Source organism: Lampetra planeri, chromosome 19, assembly GCF_965212315.1.
Source record: "Lampetra planeri chromosome 19, kcLamPlan1.2.h2, whole genome shotgun sequence".
Classification (NCBI taxonomy): Eukaryota; Metazoa; Chordata; class Hyperoartia; order Petromyzontiformes; family Petromyzontidae; genus Lampetra; species Lampetra planeri.
In genome coordinates, this window is record NC_136125.1 from 13,242,838 (window position 1) to 13,258,167 (window position 15,330).

A 15,330-nucleotide genomic window follows, 5' to 3' on the forward strand; every position below is an offset into this window, starting at 1 on the left:
CCAATCGGCGCTCAGCATTTATCAATCTACCAGCCACACGACCCCGACAACCCTCTCGCCAAGGAGAAAACTCCGGTCATCCTCGCAGCAGTCGCTTTTAGTGAGCCACTGGACAAAGACGGTCACTGCATCGTGCACTTTCAGATGTGCTTCTGCGGCCATCTGAAACGCTCTTCCTTCCGATATGAGGAAGCCACGGGAACGACACACTTTAAAATCGAGATTTAAAACTCATTTCTTTAGAACTGCTTTTTATGTTTAGTTTGTTGTCCTTCCCCCACACCTCCGATGAGCGCGGTTGGCTACGTACAGTGTGAATGAAGTTTGAGTTCAACTCTACCGTTATCACTCGTGACGTTAACATGAATCCCAACACTAAGACCTACACACGAGCCGTCAAACCACTGGGAAACATTGTCGAATGTGCACCACCCCCCTCTCCTCTACGATGCTCAGTGCCGCCGTGGCGACGAGGCGCGGTTACCCGGGCACGTAAGGGTTCCAGAGGCGCACGGTGCGGTCCATGCCGCCCGTCACCACCAGGCTCCTCTCCTTGCTGAAGCAGAACGTCTTGACGCCCTTGTGCACGCGGAACACCGTCTGGTCGGTGGCCGCTCTGCGTCGTGCCGCCCCCAGGCCGCACGGCCGCCTGGCGCGGAGGTTCCCCGCCGTGTCCCTGACGAGCTCCTCCTCCAGGTTGGTGGCGCCCGTCGTGCACCCTTCGTCACGCGACGACACGCGCCCAACATGCGGCGCACGGCGCGTTGTGACACGCATCGGCGTCGCCATCGCTCAGCATGCAGCAATTTACGATTACTTGGAATTAAAATGAGAAAATGTGTTACGTTAATATCGATAATACGAGCAGTTAAACTCACCAATGACAAGTGCAGTGCCTTCGTGGTTTGAGGAGGATATCACTGCCCGGATGGACTCGTAATACTTAAGCTGCGATGACACGCACGTATACGTACGCACACACACGCGCACACATAAATACACGTGAAGCTGCATCACACGTGCCAAACAAACTCACGTTAATTTTGTTTAACCAGGTGAGAACTCAAGAGACAAGGATAGCCTAATTTGCAAAAGTGACCTGGCACATTATTCTGCCCATAGGGGGAAATGATTGCTGTGTATAGTCCCACTTTCACATTTGGCAAGTTTGGACCCTCAAGGCGACACGCTGGTCAACTTGTGCGAATTACATCGGCGTATCTTTAACATCGACCATGAAGCACAGAGTGCGTAGTAGTAGTATTCCACCTGCGTCATAATCAGGGCGGCCGAGGAATTGGAACCGTGAACCTCTGCAACAAGCGTCAAACGAGTTAAAGCGAGACCATGCCAAACTGTTGTCCTACTTAAAAATACACCGGTAAGCGGTGTATGATTCCATAGCAATAGACCACGAGAAGAAAAGTTTCAATAACCACGTATTATCTGCCACGCATGAGGATCAGAAACATCGACATTGACAAAGCATATGGAGCAAAAGCTAAAAAGTATCCAAAGAATAATGGAGAGATGCATGCTGGAAATTCCAATAAGAGAGACAGAAAGAGGACCACATGGATCACAGTACCACCACAAATTAGAGACACCAAAGCGACTCTTGACTTAAAGCTTTCGTGACTGCAAGAATTAATACTCTTTGGGTCTTTTGGTAAAGTCACGTAGATAGGTTCAAAGAAAATAACAAAAAACTACGACTTTTACCGAAAGACCCAAAGAATACCACAGTGACTGTTAAGACAAGCCAGTGGCCATGGGAAGGACGTGTTTCGAGATAACGATGGACCAGCAGCCACTAACGACAGAGTGGCAGCCGACGGAAGGAACACGCCAAAGAGCATGTGCATTGCGGAGATGGAGCAATAATCTAAGCTCACGTGCAGGATGGAGATTGATTATAGCATCACGGGACCGTGAGGGATGGCAAGTACATGGGGTGGTTTTCATTTAGCAGCAGAAGGAACTTGGCGATGGATAGCAATTATGAGATTTGGCAGTAACTGAGAGGCCTTCATTGCAAAGTGGAAGGGGAATGACTGACGGTGATGACGATGGTGCAGAAGGGGATGGCGGTCGTGCACCTCTGTCACCCAGTCGTCGTGCACTTTCCAGTGGATGTAGGTGAGGTTGGAGTGGTGGAGGGCATTCTCCAGGGTGATACTGGGCACTCCATCCACTGGAGGATTCTTCTTCCAAAGCCTGTCGTAGTACAGCGAGTGTCAAGGGACTTGCACTCTCCTTCACCCAAGATCCAAACATCACACATTGACCGTCTGTTGCTCTTCACCGGGAACCAACCAACGAACTACCCATCTATCCAAACATCCATCTAACCAACCACCCAACCATCTATGGACATATTAAACTTTTAAAACTATTTTCGATGTTACCAGGTAAGGCCCACTCCAAACATGCATCTAACCAACCATGCAACCAATCAACAAGAAGGTAGGGATATGGTGTGGGATTATGTATTTTTAGGTTGAAACGTGGCACGTGTGTCTGGTTTTATAGCCCGTGACTCAAACGAAGGAATAGACACATTCCTGATTCTATAATAATTGGCCACAGTTCTTATTCTCTAGCCACCGAGCCGGTACACGGTATGCAAAAAGTAGCATTGAAATAAATATTGGTGCTGTATTTACTCACCTTAGTGTCTCCCCCACTGATGAGATTAACAAGATATTCACACAGCCCTGAAACAACACAAATGCTGTTCGGTCTTAGAGATATGTTACATGACAAACTCATACATAGAACTGGGGAAATTCGTTGAATAAGTCGGTTAGTCGACGAAAAACTGTATTTGACTACTTTTTGTGGGGCAATAACTTGATGCCCCCTTTAGAATGTGGTCACCCCCACATCTTGCCTCCTGAAGGCAGGAAACCCCCTACAAGCCATGCCCTCCCGTCCAGTGGCACACGTTGGAACAGAGGTGAGACTTTTAATTCCAAGAATTTTCGTGTTCTGAACAGTTGCGTCATCAAACTGATCATCGGAAGAATAATAAATTGCTTAAATATTAAGATATCTCAGCTCTCCTCGTATCTCCCCACATGTTTTTCTGTTTATCCGACTTTGGTGTAGGCTTTAATATCATCAGATATCAGAAGATACACAGGAGTGAGCATGGGTAGTGACCACCATGCATAACAGGTGTTACAGGCTGTGGGCTACATGGAGGGCATTACAACAAAATTCACTGTTACACTGTGCTCATATGCTCCCACATCTATGTTCCCTGCCTTAACCAACCTGCGGTGACCAACGTAAAATCTGGTCACGTGACTCCCACAACCTGCATGGCATGGGGAAGCCCTTGATTTAGCAGTGGCTTGATAAGGGCCGCACGTGTACATGTCGCTCTCATGGCAGAGTGGGTAACATACCCACCACCGAGCACGTTTCTACAGGGTCAACAGTTCAAGCCCCTTAAGCACCCGGAACATTTACTTGAAGGGCATTACTAGAACATGAGAGGTGTGATCCACATGTAGGTAGAGGGCCTCTTGAGCATGCATAGGCAGAAGGACCCCACTCGGCTTCACCGGCTTCCAGCCGACATGTGCATGTGTGACAATGTGAAGACCCGATGAAGGATAGCTTCCTGTGTCAATCAAGACTAACAGGCCTTTATCACTCTACTGCTGGATGATTGCCACCCACACCATATCGGTCGTCGGGCGATGTTTGACCTCACCTCGCCGCGTTAGTGAGTGCGGGTCGGGGAAGGGGTCGGTGGTTCAGATGCCCCTCGCCACCGACAATGGTCGTGGCTGGCAATTCAACTGAGGTCGCCGGGTTCGCAGGAATGTTTGTAAGTCACTGCACCAAAGCTCCACTGTGTACCAGTATCAATTTGAATGTTGATTAAAAAAAACATCCTGAATCTCACCATTGCAGCTCATTAATTGCTTTCGAATTATTGTTTAATATGGTCACTGTAAAGCTTTGAATATCTTGCGAAGCACAGAGCAAACACAAATTGATTTGAGAATTATAAGTTGATTGTCGAGCAGCACCTCTGAATCTCCGTAGAGAATCATGCACTCGTCTTCTCCCGTGTGACTGGGAAACAGAAACGATTTTAAAGTGTTAGATTTGTGTAAGTTTAAATAGCAGTTAAAAAGCATTGCATATCATCTATCATAACCATCTATCATAACCATCTATCATAATCATCTATCATATCCACTTGAAATTATGGGCAGCATTCTTACATGGCCCTCACCTCTGTCCACACAGCAATATAAATTGGTACGCCAGACAGTTTGTCGCCAGATCGTGTGTGATAGGGCAAAGTGTGGCTTGATTACACCTTTTCCAATAAGACCCTCTAGAGGGGCTGTGGTGTCCTTTAGCGGACAAATCTGGAGTCCCTTCCGCCTGCAGTGGCGTGAGAAGGACATCACAGAGCTGTAGCTTGAACTTTTACCCTGACCAACTAAACAGGTTATTACTGTGGCCCATAACGATGGGATGAGTAACCCCTGAGTGGGTTTCAACTCTGGACCTTGTGAGGTGAGCATTCTCGTTTCTCAGGGTCAGAGGTGGGACAAAGTCATTGTTATGCAAGTCCAAGTCGAGTCGCAAGTCATCAAATTCATGACTCGAGTCTGACTCGAGTCCAAGTCACATGACTCGAGTCCACATCTCATAGGTGGGACAAAGTCATTGTTATGCAAGTCCAAGTCGAGTCGCAAGTCATCAAATTCATGACTCGAGTCTGACTCGAGTCCAAGTCACATGACTCGAGTCCACACCTCTGCTCAGGGTGATACAATCCACCACCCCAGCAATTCGATGAATCATTGCAATTCAGGGCTGCAATTCAATTGAATAATTATTTTTTATTGTTTACAATGTGGTGAATGGTAGCACCTCAATTGTCTGCAGGGGTGACGTAGGCCCACTAATTACAACCCGAACAAATCGAATTATTAACAATGCTACACACGCCAACTGATAAAGCATGTATTGTATCGTGACCTCAGGAAATGATATTAACCAATGAACTGAGGATGCATCGTTCCACCCCTCACCTGGTGGAGAAATGCGGTCGCTGTGAGCCCAACGTACCTGTAGTTGATGCGTAGGGGGACCGTCTCCAAAGCATTGATCTGGCAGTAGGGCTCGAAGGTGGACACCTCGTACAGCTGAATCTCACGGTCCCTGCGTGGTTAGAGGAGGACACTGCGCGTTAAACCCATTCAAATCACCGATTGAGTCTCCCTCGGTTTGCCTGTCAGTACGTCGGTCACATTTGCTCATTTGTCAGTCACGATTACTCCAATTTAATCTACCGACAAGAGGACCGCAATGCCGTTATTCGGTAACTGCTGATGGTTTATACAAAAATGCACAGAGGCTGAGTGCTTTTTGTCAACACGTGTCGCTGTGTTGATTGAAAGTGTTTATCTCTGCAAACTGACCCTTGAGTCGCCAGAGCGATGATGTGGACGTGTCTCCCTGCTCAAGCCGCTGTGCAGCACGGTTCATCCCCTTTCAGGTGCCCTGATGCACCTCTGGATTGCAAGTCCAGCGATGACCATTACACCACGTACCAACAAGGACACTCAATTGATTTTGATAATGTTGAAGTTCTGTGCAAAACTAGCTACTACTGGCCAAGACTAATCGGAGAATCTATCAAAATTGAAAGAAATAAAAAATATTTTAACCGTTCGGATATCTACCGACTTAGTGCTGCGTGGAAGCGAATTATCAAATAAAACATTGTTTAAATGCATGTCTATACAGGCCACCATAATTCAATAGGGATTACCGTTGGTACAGCTATTTTAATACACACAATGCGCATGCGTAATGTACGTTGATTCATTAACCCTCCCCACATTGTGCGAGAGCGCAGCTGCGTGGTCACCACATCTACGCCTCTATATAAGGAACGAAACAGGTCGACTTCATCCACAAATCTGGCTGTCACCTGATGAAGCTAGTTGTAATTATTGGAGAAACGTCGTACTCAGATTGTAAATGTTGTGGCTTGGCTCTCCAACACACCAGTGTGCTGTACAAGTTTACTACACTATACACTACACTATACACTACACTATACAACACACAACTATACACTACACTATACACTAGTGCTGTACTAGTGACGAATTGGCCACGTTCTGATTACGTGACAACCCTTACTAGTTGGCTGTGTCGGGTGGTGGCGAGTTTTAACGACACATTTATATATTTACAATATCTAACCCAAAAAAAATTGTGTTATAAATAACATTTTCATCATTGTTGTACATCCTGGGACAGAAAATATTAGATAATTATTAGCTGCATAACAATTATGGGCATTAATATTTATCCGTTATTGTTTACTTGACTTATCTGCATAATTATAGTGTGGCTAACTAATGTGCGATTATGTTAATTGATATGAATTTGTTGCGATAGAAATTAGAGAAAATTGATGGGGTAATTGTTGTGCAGAGAAGCCACTGCTTTGTGAAGGTTCAGTCTACCTTGAACATTTGTTTATTCTTGCCTCGAAGGGCTCACTCGATTAAAATGGCTTAAGTAACTAAATAAAGCAATTTCACCAAGCATCACTTCCGTTAATGCCGTGAAATGTCACCTCCAGTTTCTCGTCACCGTGCGCGAAATCCATTAATAAGGTGGACAAGGTCATTTCATTTGCACACTTCCAGCCGTGAATCCGTCACATGCGCAGCAGTGGGAAGAACGATGCCATTTGAAATGTGGGCACTTCTGGAGGTCATCATTTGTGTCTCGTGATTAGAGACTATCATCGCGCTGACGTGGTCTGACGGTTAGCACTCGGGACTTGCATTCCACAGGTCACCAGTTGAACTCGATCTCTCGGCACGGCAGTTGAAACAACGGTTTGTCCATCCAAGCGGCAGGTTCGTGTGTGACGCGTGGCGTTCGAGTCTATTATTGCTACATAATGGCACAGTTTGTCTATTGATACAGATGCAGTGTTCACAAGGCACACAGCACAGATGGGACCAAAATATATCTCTCTTTTATATTCTTTGGGTCTTTCAGTAAAGCCACGTAGATAGAAAAAAACATAACAACATCGCGACGTTTCGATCGCAACACAAGCAATCGTCATCAGGTGAAAAAAATGGCGGGAGAGCTGCTGATGACGATTGCTTGTTTTGCGATCGAAACGTCGTGATGTTGTTATCATTTTTATTATTCTTTCTATCTACGTGGCTTTACTGAAAGACCCAAAGAACATGAATTCCTGCAGTCACGAAAGCTTTAAGTCAATATGTCTCTTTGTTGCATATTTGTGAATAATGCGGCCTGTATTCGAAATATCACGACTGAATTAAGCATGAGTGCACATTTTTAAGATAATGCTCAATATAAATAAGTGCATAGTTCCTACTTTAGAACGTAACATTAAAATGTTCATAGACAACATTTTTTTCCGTAAAACATTTTTAACAGCCTCAGTTATTGCTGATTACAGCCATCATAGCGGCCAATTTGAAATAAACGGCAGGAAGAGTGCTGTAAAGTGAGGCTCACAATAGCCAGGGCAACAACGAAAATCACGTGTGAGGAAAAGTGTTGCTGTGTGCTACAACCCACTGGTTAATTGAGTGTATTTAATACGTTCAAAGATGCAGTATCTTTCTCTAACAAGGTAGAAAATATACATGAGGTCTACCTAAACCCCTCTCACTACCCCAAATCCTATTACTACCCCAACCCCTATCACTACCCCTATCACTATCCCTACCCCAACCCCTATCACTACCCCAACCCATATCACTACCACTACCCCTATCACTACCCCAACCCCTATCACTACCGCTAACCCCTATCACTACCCCAACCCTTATCACTACCCCAATCCCTCCTTAACCACCCCCACCTGTCCCTCCTTACAGTCACCATAGCTACACCACCAGTGTTAATAACCCCACTCTTTATTGTAACCACTATCATATAATTTGACAAATATTGTAAAGCACATTGCAATAAAGCACTATACAAATCTATATAAAATAAGATAAGATGGTGAGATGCTAAAAGCATAGACTTCTCATTACCATCATCTCTAGACAGAGCACGTGGCAACGTCGCCTCCTGCCCGCAGACTAATGGCCGCGTGCAGGCCGGCAACACGAAGTGCCGCGTGGGGGGAGCTGCACTCGGGGACCCCCTTGGCTCGGCTGCAGCAGCGGGCAGTGGGATGGTTGGGCTGAGATGAGAGATGCAAGACGCTTTGAGTTGCTGAGGAGCGTAAGCAAGCGCCCTACGAATGCAAATAATGTCCCCTTCATTGTATACCAAGTCCAACCACAGCAAGGCGACATTGTAATGAGCCAAGTCGAAGCTCTCCGAGACCGTTTGCGATGTCGTGTTTTTTTGCGCGACGAGACTGCGGCGACAAGCGTGTGGAGGAGACGCACCCAGTGGCGATAATGAACTTGTTGTACTGGGGCATCAACGCGAAGTCCGAGGCCCATTTCTGTTTGCTTCGGTTGCTCGGTTTGTGTTCCTCCTGGTTGACAAATGAGACAAGGAATGTCAACACGGCACTGCAGCCACTGGCAGGAGTTCAGGTGATAGTGGCACAAAGCCAATGCGAAGCAAGCATCGTCTACAGGGCTAATGGGAGTGGCGTTGCTTGCTGAATGCAGAGCCAGGCAAAGGGGGATGGGAAGCGGATTTTAAGGTTTGGGAAGAACACTTGCATGCGAAGTGCGTGCATGGATACACATTTTCAACAGTTGTCAAAATAAAAAGTGAACAATAGGTGACGTTTCAGGCAATGGCTCTTCTTCACAGCACACAGGCTGGAGAGGTAGAGACTCTGTGTGATTTGACGCAGTGTTATTGAGGAACGTGTTGAGTCTTTGTTGTCGCTATTTGTGCTTGCGCACCAACGCAGCAGCAGCAGCATCATTACCAACTAATGTGCCGAAGTTGACGCCGTGCATGTGACGCGTCACGATGTTGACATCCATTTCCAAGAAAAAGACCTTTGCCCTCTTGTGAATTATGTTTGTAGTTCACTTTTTTACCTCAATCAATCTTGCAACGAGTGTTCCTGCAGTCACGAAAGCTTTCAGTCGAGTATTCGTTTACCATCCTGATGCAATTTCTAAATGGTCTCTCTCTGCAGGCACGGTGACATCGTGACGCATTGTGCCACCCACACGGAAGCCGGATTGTCTCCATCACCATGACCAAAGGTGATGATGGTGGCATCACGGTGGGGAGGCACTTGATTTGGACAGATACAAAAACGTAGAACGAAAACGACGATTGTCATGCAGCATTCGTTTGCCCACCAAATTGCCATCCTTGCTCGTGGTGAGGGGCCATCCATTGAGTAGGTAGCAAACATCTGTCAAAACGTTACCCCTATCCCCTCACTGTACACACGCGGACTTCTTACACCCCCCCACCCCCGAATCCTATAGAACGGCCGATATTTAATCCACGCAGAAAAGATCAAGGATCAATAATATTAACGTGTTGAAGCAAACAGATAGTCCACCGCCGGACTATCTAACTCATTTGACGGCGAATGTAGACAAATTATTATCGAGGCTTCACCCCCCCCCCCCCGTTTCCTCTGCGTGCGTGCGGCGTACTCAATGGATGGCCCCTTAATGCGTCGCTGCTGGTTGCTTTAAACCTCTCCTTGGAAGTGGCAACTGCTATTTGTACTGACATGCTTTATTTTGTTTTATTTATTCATAGTGCCTTGCTTACCTTTCTCATAATTTGCACTCCTATCGGTTGTTGGTTTGTTTGTTGTTGTAACCCTCTGACCCGTGGGCCCGACTGGACATCTGTGACAAGGAGCTTCATAGCTCATCGGAATCCTCCAGTACGAAGTAAAGATTCTGATTCTGAAGCAAACGAGGCGAGTCTCTCACACGCAGCCCCCCCCCACCTCCAGGGCGCGGTCCGTGGGGCCCCGCAGCATCGGCGTGGGGCACCACCGTACCGGCGTGGGGCACCACCGTACCGGCGTGGGGCACCACCGTACCAGCGTGGGGCGGCACCGTACCAGCGTGGGGCACCACCGTACCGGCGTGGGGCGGCACCGTACCAGCGTGGGGCGGCACTGTACCAGCGTGGGGTGGCACCGTACCAGTGTGGGGCACCACCATACCAGCGTGGGGCGGCACCGTACCAGCGTGGGGCACCATCGTACCAGCGTGGGGCGGCACCGTACCAGTGTGGGGCACCACTGTACCAGCATGGGGCACCACCGTACCAGTGTGGGGCACCACCATACCAGCGTGGGGCACCACCGTACCAGCGTGGGGCACCACCGTACCAGCGTGGGGCGGCACCGTACCGGCGTGGGGCACCACCGTACCGGCGTGGGGCACCACCGTACCAGCGTGGGGCACCACCGTACCGGCGTGGGGCGGCACCGTACCAGCGTGGGGCACCACCGTACCAGCGTGGGGCACCACCGTACCAGCGTGGGGCACCACCGTACCAGCGTGGGGCGGCACCGTACCAGCGTGGGGCACCACCGTACCAGCGTGGGGCGGCAGCGCTTGAGCTGCGGGGCGCCCGCCGCGGTCGCCCAGAAGGCGACGGAGCCGGCGCCGCAGGCGGACACGAAGCCCGCGGTCCCGTCCGGAGCGCTCTCCACGCGCGCCACGGGGGCGCGGTGCGGGCTGGGCCGGCACGGCGCGGGCACGCGCAGCGAGACGCGCCGCGCGCGCTGCGCCGCCTCCTGCCGCTCGGCGCACCGCAGCTGCATGTGGGTGCAGAACGCCTCCTGGCAGGGCCGAGGTGGGAAGAGAAACTGGGAAGTGCGCAAGGGAGCACGGCGTGCACAGTGCTCGCCCATCCAAGCGCTGCCTCGTCCCCGAGATCTGATGAGGTCGGGGACATCCCACGTGCTTAGTCGTGGGCAGGCTTGAAGAGGTAAGACCACAACATTATGATCACACGACTTGTCTGTGCATAAACACACGCGTATCCCAGTAGACTAAGGTCGGGGTGGATACGTGTAAACAATCAAGTACTGTATGTGAACATGGCAATGACAATTGTGCCGTGCATCAATAAGATGCTAGACAAAAGTCAATCGCAAACTGCTTGAAGTGTGGCAACATTCTCTCCTGTACGTTAGAAGGAAGTGGAGGTCCGCCACATTAAGGACACAATGCCGAGGGTTAAAAGGCTGGATTCGTGAACGTCTGTCAAGAATGACATCCACACCTCGCACGAATACAGCCACCGACTCGGACGGTTCATTGGCCGGGGCAGATGTTGACTGTCAGATATACGACGTTGTCTTGAAGTAATACATTCAACTCACCCACTCAATGGCTCCATCAGCTGCAAAGTCAATTTTCTTGAAGAGTTCCAAAATCTGTTCCTCATTCTGATGACGGGCAAATAAACATTCATAAGTTTAGTCCGAGACAAATTACATTTCTTTTGTGGATTAATATGGGCAAGCGGGCTGGCACATACACACGTTGAACAGTTCATTCTGCACCATCATTGTGAAACCCTCGCAGTCCATTGAGCACACATCTCGTGTTACACCTCGCAACAGTTAAAATGCTCACGGTCAGATTACATCTATGAATTACGCATAATCGTGTTAAAAGTAACCCGAATATCCTTTATACATACCATGTTTAAGCACACAGTAGTGTACTTTAAATATAAATCATTTTAGTGCATTTTTAAAATTGTCATTAATAAACGATAAGACTACCACCGGCTGTGTAGACTGCAGAGGTGGGACAAAGTCATTGTTATGCAAGTCCAAGTCGAGTCGCAAGTCATCAAATTCATGACTCGAGTCTGACTCGAGTCCAAGTCACATGACTCGAGTCCACATCTCATAGGTGGGACAAAGTCATTGTTATGCAAGTCCAAGTCGAGTCGCAAGTCATCAAATTCATGACTCGAGTCTGACTCGAGTCCAAGTCACATGACTCGAGTCCACACCTCTGGTAGACTGAATACTCTTAGACGTACAAACATGCCGACATATGTTCTTGATGATTCTCTATATTTACCTCTGGTTGACAATGTTGTAACTTTAAATCCTCGCTAGACGTGTCCACAAACCCAAGTCTCCCCGCCATCTCAACGCCCGTGGCCGCGCGTCAGACGCCGAGGAGTGAGGAGCGACGTCTCCCCAAGTGAATTGCCGCAGCTAAAGAGGCGATTCCTGACGATTGCTCAAACAAAAACCCATCGGCACCTACCCACGCAGAGCCCGCCCCACGGTCATTCATTCCGACAGGCGGAGGTACAGAACCACACAATGCCTTCGCCAAGAGGGCGATTTCATTACACGATGACAACACCAACAGGCGGTCCTCAATTGCGCCTCGCGTACACGACGGGAACACGTCCATGTGGCGTGTCGAGTGGGCAGGTCCGTCTACAGGTGGCACCGCGCAGGCGACTTCTTCTCAATGTACCCTCTCATATGTAGTCGAAATTGGATGTAAGCACACCCCTTGCAACTACTAAGGGGTGTGCTTATGAACAAACTGTGCCTTCCCTCACCAGTGTGTTGCGAGCATGCGCTGTTTATCTTGAGCGGTGCTTATCTCGAGTTTCTCTACTCTCTTTCATGCCAAATGTCTAATCCAACTCGAGTATAACCGTGGAGCAGTGACGGAGAGTTTAGCACACTGCACTTTGAACCTGGTGACCTGTGCTCGATTCGCGGCCACGGTTTACATCCATGGCGAGCGACATCTGAACTCATCTTGAGCACCCCTTTCACGAGCCTGGACTAATCAGCATGCCGTGAAACCACTCATGGCAATGTGTGGGTTGGCTAGCAATGGACTTATTATTTTTACTATTTACATCTGTCCTATAATCATTGTGTTTTGAATTGCAATTGTTTACAAATGAAATGTACAATTATATGTGCATGTAATAACCTGTACTTAATTTAGTCTTAGCTCACATACTTTCTATCCTTCGATATAAACCACCTAAATTATCAGTGGGTGAGAGTAAGCAGAATCTTTAAACTAAGCCACTGCCCGGAAATTTTTATTTCACTTAATGAAAAATGCTCAAATTGTATGCATTGTTTGATGAAGTGCTGTTTAATCTACTACATATTAGGCACATTCTGAGTAAAACAACGTTGCTTTTCATCATCTTTTTTTTCACATTTTACAGGACCGACAACGTGCCTTCAAAACCATTTACGGCAGCTCTCTGAAGTGCAATTGTCGCTCATTGATGTTCAAAATGTGCACTTGCGGTAAAATGCTTGAGAGAGATTTCTCGAAATAAAAAGTTGGAAAATTTTTAAATTGCGTAATAGTATTCCAAGAAAGAAATGGCCTTTCAGCATCATATTTCCCACATGCATCCTGGAGAATGATTCTGGGTAAGAGCCGATAAACACAGTCACCTAACCCCGCAGGGGAGTGGGGGGGGGTTGCAGAAATCATTCAATTGTGGATGGGTGTGCATCAATGTTGCAGTCCTGAGCCATCCGTAGAAATTCCACATCCCTATGAGCAGGGGCTAGTCCCACGGGGATAGCGGACATGTGATACATGCGGAGTGATGCATCGGCAACCACACAGCGCTCGCTCTATCTTACCTGAGAAGATTATGGGCCAAATCAACCCTGGCAAAGATTTAAACTCAAGATCTCATGTGTGTATGTTGTATGCATGTTGAACTTTTTTTCGCACCGTACGTATCCAACCGTACTCATCGGAGGTGCGGAGGAAGGACAACAAACCAAACACAAAAAGCAGTTAAACAAATTCGTTTTCAATTTAGATATAAAAAACCTGCTACACTCTCAACTCGATGATGCACTAATCTAATACGTACACGTCCACAGCCCTTTACCAATCCACTCGAAGATGAGGGGTATTTGACCATACTTCACCATGCAGATTGGTGAAGGCGGGCAGTGTAGCAGACAGTACAGAACTCGATTTTGCCACACTGCTCTCTGCTGTGCTCTACATAGCCCAGGAGCCTATAACACCTGGCAAGTGCGGTGGTGGCCCATCATCGCACTATCCCGGATCAATCCTGCTAAGCGTCTGATGAGCTCAGGTGCATTCTCGATGTGTTTTGTCATGGGTAACTTTACACCATGGCATAACATAGAAACAGATCTCTATTTCACGTCTCTACATACAAAGACAATATGTTTTAGTCATCAGTCTATCGGCTAAAATACATACACACGTGCGGCAAATTAACCCTGGTGATTGGAGGCTTCTCCCACTGCTGTGGGTCATCTCACCGTACTCCCCCTTACCCCGTCCCACCAGGTTAAGAATGTCAAGAGCTTTGAGCTCATTGTAAAGAACAGGCTGTTGCCTCACACGTACAAACAATGCCATCCGCCCACTCCGTTGGCCAACACGCTACGCTCGTTGCACGAGTCTCCCCGGCATAAAGGCTGCATGTTTGTACATGCCCCGAGTTTGAGATTCAACGCAACCTCAAAGAAGATGCTGACCTCCCCACAATCTGTTCTGTACAGGGAGCAACTGGTGCATTGTGCGGGGGAAGAATACAACCCGAAGCAGGTCCTCCTTGCTCGGCTCTTCCTGTAAACACTGCTGTTGGTGGACGAGTCGGAAAATAAGCAACGGAACGAGTGCTGCGCATCATTGTGTAACGGGGTGGAAGCGGATGTCGAGATGAAAGATGTATTTTGCAATACCGCATGCCCCTGTGTGTGCATATATAAACATGGCTACACGTCATGCAATAGGATCGGCACGCTCTGCTACGGGGTTCGATCCTTGGTCATGCACACTACCGGCGACCGGTAATTGAAACTGGTCTGGGCCTCTCCTGGGTTGACTTGGCCTAAAGTTGGTTTGTTGTCCAGTTTATTAGCATCACCACTGGGGAGATGAAGGCGGTCTGGCATGATGTTGGCCCCAGCACCGGCATCATGCACCGTGCAATCTAAAATAAGCATATCTCCTTGCCACAACAGCCAATGCAGCGTAACAGGGGAAGATATGTTCATGTTTACTGTGTCCATTAATAAACATGGATGATATATGTACTCTGAACATAATGTAATGGATATAATAATCATGATAATTCAGACCCCTTTGTTAGTGCTCAAGGCCTCCTCCCCACGCTGTGTCGGTGTGGGTTGTCGAAGCGGCAGACACTGAGGTCCCATGCCCCGCGGGTTTCGGTGCCGTGAGCGACGCGCCTCTCACCGCGAGCGACGCGGCTCTCACCGCGAGCGACGCGGCTCTCACCGCGAGCGACGCGGCTCTCACCGTGAGCGACGCGGCTCTCACCGTGCCTCTCACCGCGAGCGACGCG

At 48.3% G+C, this 15,330-nt stretch overlaps 1 protein-coding gene across 1 annotated transcript in view; it reads right to left on the reverse strand.

Annotated features, from left to right (window-relative positions):
* The window catches only part of LOC144724158 (cilia- and flagella-associated protein 337-like), a 50,082-nt gene that overhangs the window by 17,372 nt on the left and 17,380 nt on the right, over positions 1–15,330 (reverse strand). The window contains exons 5-13 of the mRNA XM_078603078.1: positions 11,336–11,401; positions 10,544–10,789; positions 8,448–8,539; positions 5,104–5,196; positions 4,047–4,092; positions 2,671–2,717; positions 2,100–2,217; positions 879–948; positions 485–719 (exon numbers count right to left, since the gene is read on the reverse strand). Of these exons, the coding sequence (XP_078459204.1) occupies positions 485–719; positions 879–948; positions 2,100–2,217; positions 2,671–2,717; positions 4,047–4,092; positions 5,104–5,196; positions 8,448–8,539; positions 10,544–10,789; positions 11,336–11,401 (1,013 nt within the window). The remainder of the gene's footprint in view (positions 1–484; positions 720–878; positions 949–2,099; positions 2,218–2,670; positions 2,718–4,046; positions 4,093–5,103; positions 5,197–8,447; positions 8,540–10,543; positions 10,790–11,335; positions 11,402–15,330) is intronic.